This window comes from Myotis lucifugus, unplaced genomic scaffold, assembly GCF_000147115.1.
Source record: "Myotis lucifugus unplaced genomic scaffold, Myoluc2.0 scaffold_2209, whole genome shotgun sequence".
Lineage (NCBI taxonomy): Eukaryota > Metazoa > Chordata > Mammalia > Chiroptera > Vespertilionidae > Myotis > Myotis lucifugus.
The window spans coordinates 4,459-18,946 of record NW_005873257.1 but is presented as its reverse complement, the minus strand read 5'-3'; the positions used below and the strand labels follow the sequence as shown (position 1 = coordinate 18,946).

Genomic DNA, 14,488 nt, shown 5'->3' with positions numbered 1-14,488 from the left:
GAATGTCGACAGCACAGCCCTGAGGAGCTTCCTCAGCAAGATCGCGGCCATCGGCGAGGTATTATCAGTATTATCTTTCGGGGAAAGTTATTGTTGTTCTTGGGTGTGAGTGCTGGTGGTTTGCCAGGAAGTCGGTGAGCCAGTTCTGAGCCAGTTCTTTCTGCACTTTAAACGTGATTCTAGAAAGTGAGAGCGCTGAAAAATTTGACCTCCCTGAATGACATTCTAGTTACAGTTAATTCATTGGCTTTAATTAAGAATCTGCTCTGTGGTCATCATTAGGAAGTATCAAAGAAGAATAAGCACAGTTTTTCTGTTTTCAAGGATTTTTATGTGGTTGGACAGGTTAACACCTAAAATGGAGATAATGGCCCTAACCGGTTTGGCTCAGTGGATAGAGCGACAGCCTGTGGACTGAAAGGTCCCAGGATTGATTCCGGTCAAGGGCATGTACCTTGGTTGCGGGCACATCCCCAGTAGGAGGTGTGCAGGAGGCAGCTGATCGATGTTTTTCTCTCTCGATGTGTCTAACTTTCTATCGCTCTCCCTTCCTCTCTGTAAAAAAATCAATAAAATACATTTTAAAAAGTAATAAAAATAAAATGGAGATAATGATATATTTATTCATTCAATAAAGATAGAGTGAATATGTCCTATATACTGGGATTTGTGCTAGGTGTAGTTGTATAGGAACAAATAAGACATGGTCTCTAGAGGAAAGGAAAATAAAGAAAGCTGCAATTTCTATACAGTGCGATGAGAAGTGAAATAGAGCTCTGTTTTGAGAGTACAGTACAAGGCAGCATTTAATTAATTCCTAAAATGTGTGGTGATAAGTTCAGGAAAGAAAGACATCAGGGCCAGAGTTCAGATCCTCATTCTCTCATTTGAGTGCTTTAAACAGCCTTCTGATTACTCTCTCTGCCTCGGGCCTCTTTTTTCTCTGCTCTCTTCCAAAAACAGAGATCTGATCAGGATTCCTCTAGTTTGATACCAAAAATCATATGTAATGTGACACACAAGGACCTCCAGAGTCTGGGCTTTATCCACCTTTCTGGGCCCCTCTTGCACTCTCCCTTCACCTCACAGTTGGTGGCTAGCACTGTGATGTGCCACTTACCTACTTCCCCCCAGTGAGTTCTCAGAAGTAGAGCCCATACCTTCTTCATATTGTATCCCCGGTCCCTGGCATAATATCTGGCAGGTGGTTAACACCCCACAAGTGTTTACTTAATTGAATATGGAGAGAGAGAGAGAGAGAGAGAGAGAGAGAGAGAGAGAAAGAACAAACCAGATAAAAAGATGGATCGGATGGGGGAGGAATGTTCATATTGGGGAGAAATAAGCAATGAAGTAGAGACCCTTGAATGTCTGGATAAAGGAAGACTATGGAGAATGGTGAATTGCTAACCTCTATTTCAATAGGGTGACATGATCATGATGACATTTGGTATTATTAAATTGGTGTGTCAGCCTAGGCAACATTAACACAGTCTGCCTTTTGTTGAAGATAAAGCATCTTACCCCGTATAGTGCAGAATTGAGAAGTCAATATATGGGGCAAAGTATGTAGGACACCATGAAGAGATAAAAATTAAATTACTGAAAGCAAAGCAAAGTGTGATAGAAAGATCATGGGCAGTTTTCCTTCCTGGCACTAGGGCTTACCAGATGTAGAGAATCTTCCCAGGACATGGAAAATGCTGAATAAAATTTGGAGGGGGGCGGGCGGGGGGGCGGTGCAGTAACTATGTTTATTGTGACATGTTAAAGAACCTTTTTTTAAAATGTTTTTTTATTGATTTCAGAGAGGAAGGGAGAGGGAGAAATAGAAACATCAATGATGAGAAAGAATCATTGATTAGCTGCCTCCTATACGTCGAGCCTGCAACCTGGGCATGTGCCCTTGACTGGAATGGAACCTGTGACCCTTCAGTCCACAGGCCGACGCTCTATCCATTGAGCCAAACCAGCTAGGGCTAAAGAACCTTTTAAAAGTTATTAAAAGCAAGACAAAGGAATAAGATAGTTTCAAATGTAAGCAGATATATTTGAAAAAGAACCATCAAACTTCTAGAAGTGAAAAATATAATCATTGAAAGTAATAACTTTAAAATATATAGATTCACCGGCAAGTTAAAACAAAGCTGAAGAAAGAATTAGTGAACTGGAGGAATTATCTAAATATGGCACAGATTTTATAAGTTGGAATGTAATGGCTATATATAGACTATTTAATCAGAGTTCCAGAAGATAACAGAAAGACTATGTTCTCCCCACCCCCAGCAACATATTGTTAATTCTATGCTTTTTCCAACATTCTTGTGTGTGAGGTTTATCCATTTGGATATGTTCATTTTCACTCCTCTGTTGTGCTCCATTGTGTGCATATTGCTTAATTTCTGTTATATCTGTTCTCTTGTTGATGCACATCAGGGTTATTTCCAGTTTGGGGCTATTATGAATGTGTCACTGTGATCATTCCTATACACATCTCCTGATGAATGAGTGCAAGAATTTCTCTAGAGTGTATATATGTAGGAATCGAATTACTAGTTTATAGGATGAATTTCACACACAGTAGTAACTGCCTCATATGATTGCTGTGGGAGCAAAGTTAAATAAGGGGCAGGCTGTCTGTTTGAAAGACATTATCTACATTTCAAGAGGTTTTTAAAACACATCCCAAGCAGCAAACACGATCAGCTGTGCAGCTGTGGGGTTAGGGTCCAAGCAGCTGCAACTGAATGGCCTTGTGGGGTTAAGCAGGGTTGGCCTTCTGGAAGGAGATGGGTTCTGAGTGAAGCTAGAGGGGGTGGAACATGAGGTTCCAGAGTTCACATGGTAGAGAGTTCCAAGCAAGGCCTATAAGGGCTGCCCCTCCATGGCTTGCAGAAGTGTGTTATGTGGTGGGGCCCTCCCATCTTCTGCCATCATGTGGGGATTACAGGTCTGCCACTGGAGAAAAGAGAAGAGGTTCAAGGGTCATTTCAGCCCGTGTGATGTGTTCACAGGAGCTCCTGCCCAGAGGCCTGGACATCAAACAGGAGGAGCTAGGAGACCTGGTGGACAAGGAGATGGCTGCCACTTCAGCTGCCATTGAAACTGCTACAGCCAGAATAGAGGTATGGAGCCCTGGCCAATGTTCTCAGTGATGGAGCATCAGCCTGTGCAGTAAAGGGTTGTGGGTTTGATTCTTGGTCAAGGGCATGCACCTGGGTTGCAGATTCAATCCTGGCCCTGGTCAGGGTGTGTGCAGGAGGCCACCAATGGATGTGTCTCTCTCATGTCAGTGTTTCTTTCTTTCTTTCTCTCTCTCTCTCTCTCTCTCTCTCTCTCTCTCTCTCTCTCTCTCTCTCTCTCTTTCTCCCCTCCCTCCCTTCCACTGTCTAAAAATCAATGGAAAAAAATATCCTTGGGTGAGGATTAACAAAACACTAGAGGTATGGAAGTGTCTCAAGATCTAAAGTGATGCTCTTGCGGCTTCCCTTTGGCAACATTTCCTATTGATATATCTTAGTTGTTCATTAAGGCTTTAGAGGCTCCTTATAAAAATAAACCAAAACCAGAATATACCAGGATCTCTCAGGGGTAGAAAATGAGAAAGTCCTCACCACTAGAAGGTGAGCAATTTCCTCAAGGATCAACATACTTTGGTATCAGGCTATCTTGCGTTCAAGTTCCAGATTGATTGACCACTTACTAACTGCATGACTTCCAATAAGTTACATTAACCTCGCTAAGATTCTGATTTCAAAACCAATGACAATGCTTGTCTCGGAAAAGCTGAGTGGGCCCCATTGGAAAGGTCACACATTGCCCACCTTGGAGTGAGTACCTGCCTATAGGACCTGGTAGCCGCTGCCCCTCCCAGCATGGTGCCATAGCTCTCAGAGTTCTGTGCACACCAGCTTGGGTTCCAGAATGTCAAGACACTGACAGAGACAGCCTGCTGTAGTTGCCCGCACTGAGTAGATCACAAGTTTACTCGTAGATTCTTTTCCTGATTCTCACAAGGATGTGGATGGGCTCTTCTAGATTTGGATATTGGACCCAAAGTGTAGTGGGACGCCAGTAGGTTCTCAGTACCTGTGACGTGTTAAAAAAAACCCTGCTTCTCTTTAACAGGAGATGCTCAGCAAATCCCGAGAAGGAGACACAGGAGTCAAATTAGAGGTGAACGAAAGGTCAGTCTGAACAGCATGGTGGTGCGTAGGTGATCAGGGTCAGTCTTGCCTGCACTGGTTTATACTAATTAGAATAGAACACTAGCGGCCACAGGGAAAGGTTGAGTCTACTAATATGTAATTGTCAATAACAGTATTAATGATGGAGATAGTATCACTGTTGCATTATAGGGGGAAAGAAACCCCCAGGAATCCTCACTTAGCTATTCCTTATGAAGAAGATCCACAGTCCAGCCTCCTCACTCACCTGCCTTTCCTTTGGGGCTTCATCCGGAGAGCATAGCCTGCCTTACTTCCCATTCCAAGTATGCCTGTGTTTAGGAATGAGAAAGAGAACAGTTTTCTTCATTGGTATTAGTTCTGTATCCTCACCTTTTTTTTCCCCCCCAGGATTCTTGGTTCATGTACCAGCCTAATGCAAGCTATTCAGGTCCTGATTGTGGCCTCGAAGGACCTCCAGAGAGAGATAGTGGAAAGTGGCCGGGTAAGCGTGGGTGAGGGCCCGGGAACAGGGAGAACAGACATTAGTTAGTCATTAGTTACAGATTCCCAGCTCACTGAGAGGCTAAGTCTACACGAAACACTCATCCACATTCAGTGAGATCTATGTATGTTGCCTTCGCGCCCTGTGTGTCCATCTGAGGGCGCAGCTGCCGTCCCTAGGGATGTCAGCAGATGCCATGGGAAGAAGCTGGAACACTGCCAGGTCCCCAGAGAGCAGCCAGGCACAGCTTCCAGCTCCGGGCTCATTAACCCAGGCGACATCGTTGGGGCCTGCTGGGGAAACCAAGTGTGCATTGCAAGTCTGGGCCCTTGGAGGAGGAAGTGAGAGGTTTGAAACTAGGCAAATCGGGAACCTGCTGCTGACTTTCACAGTGGGCTCTGCTGTGTCTCTTTCCAACAGCAGTCAACTTGCAGTGCTTCACAGACTCGCCCTCAGTCTTGTCTTGACATTGTCACTTGGATTTCCTCACTCCTTTGCTGGCATTATTGCCATCTTGTTTTTTTCTCATATCCCTGAAGCAGCTGCAACTAAGAGACAAAGATCCAGGGAGGGTTTATGAGCCTGAAAGCAATCATATAAGGAACGAAGCCATATCTGTTTTGGTGGTGCTTTTTATCAGTCTGAGAGATGTTGTTTTTGGTCCCCAAGCAAAGCATTAATACATTTTTTAAATCCAAGTAGAAATAGTTTTTTAAAATTATTCACTGTATACCCTCTTCTTTTGGCTAATCATGGAGAGCAGCTAGACTCCTCTGAAATTGTTATTCATAAATATGTGTGTGTGTGTATATACACACACACACACACACACACACATACATACAATTTGGAAATATAATAAAAATGCCATGGGTTTTGGAGTCAGAAGAGCCTAGGATTTACTTTCATTTACTTCCTGCATGACCTTGGGAAAAGTATTTTTGCCTCTCAAAACTTTATTTTCCTTATCTGTAAAATGGGAATAATAATGCTTGCCTCTCAGAGTGGCTGTGAAAATTTATATGAGGTAATATATATATAAAAGCACCTGGCACACAGGAGGCACTCAATAAAAGGTAGCTATGATTATTTCTCACTTCCCTAGGGCACAGCATCTCCTAAAGAGTTTTATGCCAAGAATTCTCGATGGACAGAAGGACTCATTTCAGCCTCCAAAGCTGTGGGCTGGGGAGCCACTGTCATGGTGTAAGTGTCTTTGGGTCCCAAGGCTCCTCACCCACCCCCATTTCATTGATCACCCCAGAGAAAAACTAAGTGGGGGGGGCGGGATATCCCCACTAGAAATACACTGTTGATAAGGAAGTCAGTAGGACTAAAGTTTAAAAGGGAGACTGGGTCTCCTGGGGCAGCACAGGCAGGCTGTGCTCCCTGGCTGACAGGGTGAGGGGATGGTCTAGAGATGGGATCGTAAGGGGTTGCAGGTGTGACTGCCACAGTGACATAATCCATGTTGTCCTTTCCTGACTGTCAGTGAATGCAGCCGATCTGGTGGTACAAGGGCAAAAGGGAAGTTCGAGGAGCTAATGGTGTGCTCCCATGAAATTGCTGCTAGCACAGCCCAGCTTGTGGCTGCATCCAAGGTAGGACCTGTATAGGACTCCCTGGGACACTGTGAGGCCTGGCTAGGGTAGAGATACTTGGACTCTGAAGCTGGATTCAAGAACAGATGATTTCTCCAGGGTCCAGGAGGGTTGGGTCCCAAATTAAAATTCTGACTCTCAAGGGTCCCCCTACCCCTCCCTCTCAAAGCCTTTCATCTGTCAGCAAGGAGCCCTTCCACCCAGCTTACCACACATGCTCCTCTTGGCTCTCCTCACCTTTGTTACAAGTGGCTTTTGAGGATCCCAACTGTGCCGACCTCTGATAAGCAATCACAGCGTTCCAGGAGCACTCAAATAAGGAATGAGTCAGAGCAGTCAGATGCTTGCCCGGCGTGGCCCAGAGCTTCCTCAGTCAATGTCTGCCTCTCCTCAAGACTCCAAATTTGAACCATTGCCCCAGCTAATCCTAATGCAAAGCTTGTCACCAGTATCCTTCTGTGAGTTCTATAGTACCCCGGGGAGTGTTCTTTAATTATCCTTATTTATTACTATCCCAAATTGATTTTCACAAATGGAGCATTTCATTAAAATCCCTGAAAGCTTGAGTTTGAGATCACCAAGCAAATAAGCCAGAAAGCACCTTTTATATTAAAGATATGCCAGGAGTTGACCCCACAGGCAATGATTTTTGAGAAGTTGGTTGGTAACCGCAGTGGATCAGATATATTTGTCAAGAACCATCAATCCAACTTTTGACCACCGCTCTATGTTATGTGAACCTAAATATGCTTGGTTCTGGCAGGTGAAAGCTGGTAAGGACAGCCCAAACCTGGCCCAGCTGCAGCAAGCCTCTCGCGGGGTGAACCAGGCCACCGCCGCGGTCGTGGCCTCAACCATTTCTGGCAAATCGCAGATTGAGGAAACAGGTAGCCTTTCAGAAGCAATACTTTTTTTATCCATCCGATATAGCTGTTCTTACAGTCTTCTCCATGAGCCCAATTTCTCACAGTTCTGTTTCTAAATTCTCTCTTACTTTTCATCTTTTACATAAGTACTTATTTTCTCATAAGAAGGGTCACCACATGAGCGTGCTGTTTACTTCACTCTAGTGACACACCTTTAGGTAGATTTTCCATTTAGTCATTTCTCTGAATTCAAAGAAATGCCTCTACAGGCCTGGTTGTCTGGGGGGTGGAGGAGTGCGAGTTCTGATTCTGGTTACCCTGTCACTGTCTCCATCCCTTACAATGTGCACACGTGTGTTGATAAATGGCAAACCAAACATTTCAGCAGAACACTGGCATTGGCCACCTCCCAGGCGAGAGTCAGCCAGGGCTACTATTTGACAAGAACTTCTCATTTCCACCCTTGCAGACAACATGGACTTCTCAGGCATGACGCTGACCCAGATCAAACGCCAGGAGATGGATTCCCAGGTAGGAACTCCATTTCTAAGGTTAGCCGGTCTCTACTGCATATGATGTCAACCCCAAATATTCCCATGATGCGAAGCCAGTGAGCGAGAAACTTGGGAGGAAATGAACTCAGATGTACCATTCAGCCCAAGAATTAATGTAAGTGATGCTGAAAGAAACAGTGGAGGTCTCCAGCACCTACAACCGGGCCTGGGTTATATGATGGGTGCTCAGCAAATATCTCTTGAATTAATAAATAAAATAACTAAAATTAATGAGGCTTAAGAGCCAAAGCCAACCTCTCTTTTAGTGAGATTGTGCCTGTACAATAATAACTCTAAGTTGTACCAACCCCTCCAAGATGCCAGAACTATCACAATTGGTTCCTGCCTGAACTTCCCAGGAACCGGGATTGAAGGGTTATGACTAGATTGGAACACAATACCAGACATTAGAGTTGTCAGACATTAGAGTTGTTTTTAGATAGCCATTTATCAGAGGAACTTAAGTAAGTCCTACTCCCATTCAGGCATTTGGACTATAAAGCACCACACATTTCTAGTAGAGGGTCCCGGGGAGAAGATAGATGGAATAGATGGATGAATGAGAGGGTGGGGAAATTAGAACAGAGACAAGGTTGGAATTGAGAACTGGGTAAGCTATCGAATAATACGGAAGAAAACTGGAAGATGGAGAAGAGGGATTAAGTCAAAATAAGACAATTCTCAGATCACTGCTCAAAAGAAAATTCCACTTTCCCCACAGGTTAGGGTGCTAGAGCTAGAAAATGAACTGCAGAAGGAGCGTCAAAAACTGGGGGAGCTTCGAAAAAAGCACTACGAGCTTGCTGGTGTTGCTGAGGGCTGGGAAGAAGGTAAGCCTCTTGGGGGACCGGCACTAGCCTGCAGTGAAGGGGGTGCTGTGTGGTGAGGGCTTTCCCCTCGACTATAACAGAATGAGGAGCCCAGTGGTCAGTGACTTCCTCCTTCTCTGTACCCACAGTGCATGTTTTCAGTTGGAAACAATCTAAAAGCCCGAATTGTGAACTGAAAGCTTTTGTTGTCACCTTTCAAGACCTTAACGTTGACCGGTAGAGTGGTCACTCACCACCATTTCCTTCCAGGCCCCGTTAGCCTGGTTTACCCCCCAGGAGTCTAGTCTCTGGCCAGCCTAGAGTTGAATAGTGAATGAATGAATAGTGATCAGTGAAGATCCAGCATAGAGGGCAAGTGAATTACCAGGTTCTGACTGTCTAGAGCCAGTGATGGGCAGCAAAGGCCAAAAGATAGGAAGGGTCAGGAGCTAGAAATAGCGTGGACTGAATACTGTTCGGCCACCAGCCCAGACACTTCGTTGCTCAGACTCTGTGAGTGCTGCTTTTCCGCATGTCCAAGGTGGCCACTTGTTCACCACCAAGCTTGCCAATTCTTGTCAGACTTGGCTCGCTATAGTATATCCCAGTCATTCCTGTACCCTTCACGTAGGGACGAGGTGGTTATTATGATAATGTATTTTAGAGCCCAACATGGTGGCAGTTTTGGCTAACAATAGGTGCATGAAGGGCTGTGAAACATGAATGGCTGTTACTGTCTTTTAGAAACAGAAGCATCTCCACCTGCACTGCAAGAAGTGGTAACCGAGAAGGAATAGAGCCGCACTGATGCCCCACACGTCACAGTGTAAATCTTTGTTGCCTGTTTATGTGTGTATGTTATTCCCCAGCCACAGGCTAAACCCTTGGAGTCACAGTGGCAGCCACACCACTCCCATTGTCCAGTGCTGAGGACCTGCCTGGCCTTCCAAAGACTCCTCCACAGTGACACCCTTTGTGTTGGAACCCGTGATCTGTGTTCTTCCCGCCTCCCTGGTGTCCAGAGAGGACGGGGAACAGGGCCACCCCCACAGAGAGGACCTCCCTCCCAGTCCTGCCTGCTATTTTAGCCCCAAACAATCAGTGTCCTTGTCCGAGGGGCTGTGGTTGTTACGGCTGAGAGCCTGGAGAAGGAAGATCTTACGTTTTTTCTCTTCTGTTTTCTTCTCAGTCTTTTCCGTTTCATCACTTGCACAAACTTGTGAGCATCAGAGGGCTGGTGGATTCCAAACCAGGACACTACCCTGAGCCTGTGCACAGAGTCAGAAGAACAGCAGGAGTGTCCTGGCTGAGAATGCCAAGGCAATGCTTCCCCTCTTTTGGCAGTTCCGTGGATTCCCACTGCTTCTTACGGTGGTTGGTTGGGTTTTGGGGGTTTCCGTTTTCAAGTTTCACTCATATAGCCAACTCTCCCAAAGGGAATAGCTCTGAAGCTCTGAGCTCCTAGGAGCCCCTGACCACAGCAGTCAACAGCGATGGTGCTGCTCAGGCTTTACCTTGGTGCTCCCCATCAGCCTCCGTGCTTGTGTCCCGCTGAGTGTGGGACGCAAGGCCACTTCCCAGGGTCGGGTGGAGCTGCTGAGCCACAGCTTTCCTCCAAAGGCAGAAGTGGAGGGAGTGCCTTTCCCTCCTAAAGCTGGAGCCCAGTTGAAAGCCTCTGCCACCTTCATAGGTGAGAGGGCCACAGAGAGAGAGAAAGGAGGGTGCACAAGGCCCAGGTCTTCAGAAGACACCTTCCTTGGGAACTCCCTGTGAGCAGGCTGGAAAACCTTATCGCATGCTCGGACGGAACTGGTGAGAAAGCCGCACCTCTTTTTCCAGAATGAATTTTCCTTGGCACCTCCCTTCAGATCCAGGCAGGGCCCTAAGAGGGAGCTTGTGAGAGGTTTTCAATTCTTTTCTCCAAATATCTGCCTGCCTTGGTATCCTCTTGAATCTGAAAAAGATAGTTCCATGTTCTACCTAATTGACAGACCCAGAAAATCAGGCAAACTTGCTCCCGGTAGGAAAGAACCCCGTGCTTGGTTTGGTACCTTTAATATTTATTACTAACCTCCGTTAAGCAGCAGCAGCAGCAGCAGCCAACAGAAAGACGCTTGGTGCAATCAGGATTTCAGGTGTGACTATGGCAAGAATCGGAAACAAGGCCAAGATGCTGTCCCCATCTGTAACCAGCTTGGATCACAAAGCAAGCAAGGTTCCTCAGAGCATCCAGGGCAAGGAAAACAAAAAAGGGGGACCGCTGGCTCTGACCCCTTCCCGACACATGTCCCGGGCCCTCGATACCCTGTGGACAGGATGAGGGCACATTAATAGCCTCGTAGAGATGGGCAGCCAGACAGCACTTCTCCACCTCCAGCCGGACCCCAGCATTTAAGTGACCTTTTGATCTTGGACCGTGTCTTCCTTATCCATAGCAACTCCTAGGTAGTAGCCAACAAGCACTTCCAGGGCCTGTCCCAAAGGAACATTGTAAGTGTGGCTACGTGACAGGTTGTGAGACTCCTGTTTGATCACTGTGAATCAACCTCCCTCCTTCCTATACACCCCCCAGACTCCGTCTCTGTGCATTTCTAAGTAGGGCATCCAAAATACTGTCTCCCTTGAGTTCAAATTATGAGATTCAGATATGTGATTGCCACACTGGGCTAAAAAGCGGGCTCAGCAGTAGAAATTGAGCGCTTGTGTTTAATGCTTCTTTGTGCTCAGTGCTTTTCCATCCAAGACTCAGAAGGAGTGGTGTGTGGCATCCCTGGCCCACTTGTGCCAATTAAGCCAATCAGTGTATTCTCAATGTGGGTCAATATTTCCAAAGGTGGCTGGTCTTCATTTCCAGAATCTCGGCCAAACAGTTGTGCTCCAAATCACCAGTGGAGGGGAAAATCTAGTATATTGGACCAGATTAGGACTCTTTGAAAAACACTCCCTCTAAAAAGAAGCCACAGTAATTTTTTGTTGTTGTTGTTAATCCTCATCTGAGGATATGTTGATTGATTTTAGAGAGAAGAAGAAGAAAGAGAGAGAGAGAGAGAGAGAGAGAGAGAGAGAGAGAGAAACACTGGGCACCTCTCGTGTACACCTTGAACAGGAATCAAACCCACCACCTTTCAGTGTATGAGACAATGCTCCAACCAACAGCCACATTGGTCAGGGCACCACGGTAATTTTTAAAACTTCATGGGCTTAGCTTAGCCAGTAATAAAACCATTAAGAACACACTTAAACAGGAGCACAGTCTCAATCAGTCTCACAGGAGGCAACACCTGTCAGATAATTACTTCATCATTGCTCAAATTAGAAGCTAGTCCAGCCGTGGGCAAACTACGGCCCGTTTGAAATGAATAAAACTAAAAAAAAAAAAAAAAAGACCGTACCCTTTTATGTAATGATGTTTACTTTGAATTTATATTAATTCACACAAACACTCCATCCATGCTTTTGTTCCGGCCCTCCGGCCCAGTTTAAGAACCCATTGTGGCCCTCGAGTCAAAAAGTTTGCCCACCCCTGAGCTAGTCCATTCTCCAGCCAAAATCAAATTGGCCTATCCTGCTACTTCTAAAAAATGAGTGTGTGGTACTTGGTGTGAAATACCTGATGAAAACGGAAATCATATCCTAAGGCTAAAAATGAACCTCACAGCCTTTTAAATTAGTCACTGAGCATCACTTAGTGACTGGAGTCTCATGGCTCAGTGTAAATGGGTCATGACAACAGCAAAATAATGGCTTAGGACTGACAAGAGGTTAAAATGCGGCCGAATCTGTTATGCAATCTTGTAATACGGTGCTCTAATACCATTGGAATAAGAGTGTGTACATAAGTAAGGAAAAAGTGAAAAAGAACTATTTGTGGTGTTACTAGTATTTATATCTGAGCAAGGAGTTTAAATTGGACTATAATTGAGATTGATCCTTAGGATCGCACCTAAATATGAGTCCCCAGCCCTGTGGCTGGAAGAACCAAACATTGTCCAGGGCATCCTTTCTTGGAAGTGTTTGAGCTGCTGAATCAGACACCAGGTCCCAGGGAGTCACAAGTGCATGTTGTTTAGTCAGGTTGGTAACACTTTGGCCTCGCTAAGAGGAGCTGGTTCTGAGTTTGTACCCAGGACATACTCACTTCTTAGTCTAGAGCAGTGATTTTCAACCAGTGTGCATAATTTTAAAACATGCAATACCTGACTATTTAGTCAGGGGCACTGACCTCTTTTCCCTTAGATTGTCAAATAAAAAAAATGAAAATTAAAAAAAAAAAAAGAAAATAGCCATCCAGTGTGAATGCCCTGTCTTGAACCATAAATACATAGGTCATATAATAGAGTTGCAACTTATTGGTCACGTTGCATAATAAGGTTGCATCCGATTGGTTAATTCTTGGCACCAGAAGTCCTTATATACAAGTAAGTATAGATACCTGATTTTTTTAAAAGTAGGTAATTGCTATTAATTTTTTAGTAAATCAAAATTATACCTTTTTTTGGTCAGATCAGCAAAAATTGTCTTTTTGGAGTGCTGCAGAATTTTAGTAGTTTATGTATGCCATGAGATGAAAAGGTTGAAAATCGCTGCTCCAGAGGGGTCCTCTGGCTCCACTTACCCTGGTCTTTAATAACTAAAGTTCTTGCTACCTTCTCCACCTTTCAAAGTCTCTGGAAATCCCTCCTGCCAACAGAAGCCTTTAATCCTGGCACTGGCCTTCCAATCAAATTGGCTTTGCCCTCTCTCTCTGCCATTCTCCATCCTCCAGAGACTGCACTGCCTGTAGCATAGAACACCACCACAGGCCTGCCTGCCACCAACACAGCAAACTGGCGAGCTGTCTGCTGTTCAAGTCTTTTGTCTCCCGGGTCCAGACCAAATACGGGATCAGCAACTCACAGTGGTGGCCCCGCCTTTCTACCCCAGGAGCCAAAGCAACATGAAACAATTGCTTAGATGCTATTGGGTCCGATTCTGAGAGTAGATAATTTTCAGACGTGTCTTTCAGGTGACCCTCAACTACCTCAGGTTTGAAGGCCCTAAATTAAGCTGATTTTTCATAGGGACAAACCGAGGGGTTCAGGTAATGTTGGTGATAACACAATTGTCTCGAACTTGTAACTCTTTCACACTTAGCTTTGCAGGGATGGAGTTGGGATTGTTTTTCTTTTCCGTGTTTAACCTTTCCCCCACTTTTCCATTAGAATAGTTCCTGTAAATGAATTTCATTTTTCACTGAGTGCCTACCTTCCCAGGGCAGGTAGCCACTGGCTTTTGTTCCCTTCCAATAATACTTTTATTATGGTATTAAGACCTTTCTTTGTATAATACATTGCATCTGTGTTTCCAATTTTTCAAATAAATATTTCAACCTGGCAATGAAAAGTAGCATTGGTAACTGACCAAAGTGGTTTTGGGGTCTGGGGTTCCAGTTAAAAGCCTACATTTATATCCTGGGGTTCATTTAATCCACTTAAGCTCTAGGAATATGTCCACATTTTCTGAAGCATGGAACTATTGCATTTCCTTTGTTGTTGTAGAGAAACTCTAGTTTGTACCCCTTAAACATCTGTCCTCTCTGTACACTCCTGTCTCTGAAAATGATCAAACAGTGCCAAAGTGGTCAGTACTATGATTTGTCTAGAAGACCAGGTCTTGTCTAAAACCCGAGGTCTTAGACTATAGATACACCCTTCTTTGTTTTTAAGATGCATAAGTTAAACTGCTGCCTTCACATTGGATGGGACGAATTCTGCTCAGGGACAGAAGCTACCAATCCTAAGAGGATTCAGAGCCAGCCAGCCAGTGACCAGAGGGTTTTCAGAGGGAGCTGTCAGAATGGGGCTGGTTGCATGGTGACCTTTCCCTGGCAGGATTGTCTGCTACCTCATGCTTGCCAGTGTGTTAAGCCAAGGGGATCTACAGGGAGGGAGAGAGATGGGGAAGGCCTGGGGTTGGTAAGCAGGATAATTGCCCAAATGACACATCAA

The 14,488-nt window shown here is 45.1% G+C and overlaps 2 protein-coding genes across 2 annotated transcripts; both read left to right on the top strand.

The window, feature by feature from the left end:
• Positions 1–6: 6 nt before the first annotated feature.
• LOC111824553 (huntingtin-interacting protein 1-like) lies at positions 7–5,899 on the top strand. Its single transcript, XM_023748973.1, has 5 exons — positions 7–58; positions 3,015–3,125; positions 4,129–4,187; positions 4,578–4,671; positions 5,777–5,899. The coding sequence occupies exons 2-5, from the start codon at positions 3,078–3,080 to the stop codon at positions 5,879–5,881; spliced, it is 306 nt and encodes a 101-aa protein (XP_023604741.1). The 5' UTR covers positions 7–58; positions 3,015–3,077; the 3' UTR covers positions 5,882–5,899.
• A 274-nt stretch (positions 5,900–6,173) lies between these two features.
• On the top strand, positions 6,174–13,886 carry LOC102426168 (huntingtin-interacting protein 1-like). Its single transcript, XM_023748972.1, has 6 exons — positions 6,174–6,272; positions 7,036–7,159; positions 7,608–7,669; positions 8,414–8,522; positions 9,246–9,327; positions 9,691–13,886. The coding sequence occupies exons 1-5, from the start codon at positions 6,216–6,218 to the stop codon at positions 9,296–9,298; spliced, it is 405 nt and encodes a 134-aa protein (XP_023604740.1). The 5' UTR covers positions 6,174–6,215; the 3' UTR covers positions 9,299–9,327; positions 9,691–13,886.
• The last annotated feature ends 602 nt before the right edge of the window (positions 13,887–14,488 follow it).

What these genes read in the sequence shown, in the direction of transcription:
- LOC111824553 (XM_023748973.1), top strand. Translation starts at nt 3,078, where the DNA reads ATGGCTGCCACTTCAGCTGCCATTGAAACTGCTACAGCCAGAATAGAG. An exon ending in CTGCTACAGCCAGAATAGAG is followed by an intron (nt 3,126 to 4,128) that starts GTATGGAGCCCT and finishes TCTCTTTAACAG; the next exon opens with GAGATGCTCAGCAAATCCCG. An exon ending in AAATTAGAGGTGAACGAAAG is followed by an intron (nt 4,188 to 4,577) that starts GTCAGTCTGAAC and finishes TTTCCCCCCCAG; the next exon opens with GATTCTTGGTTCATGTACCA.
- LOC102426168 (XM_023748972.1), top strand. Translation starts at nt 6,216, where the DNA reads ATGGTGTGCTCCCATGAAATTGCTGCTAGCACAGCCCAGCTTGTGGCT. An exon ending in ATCGCAGATTGAGGAAACAG is followed by an intron (nt 7,160 to 7,607) that starts GTAGCCTTTCAG and finishes CCACCCTTGCAG; the next exon opens with ACAACATGGACTTCTCAGGC. An exon ending in TGCTGAGGGCTGGGAAGAAG is followed by an intron (nt 8,523 to 9,245) that starts GTAAGCCTCTTG and finishes ACTGTCTTTTAG; the next exon opens with AAACAGAAGCATCTCCACCT.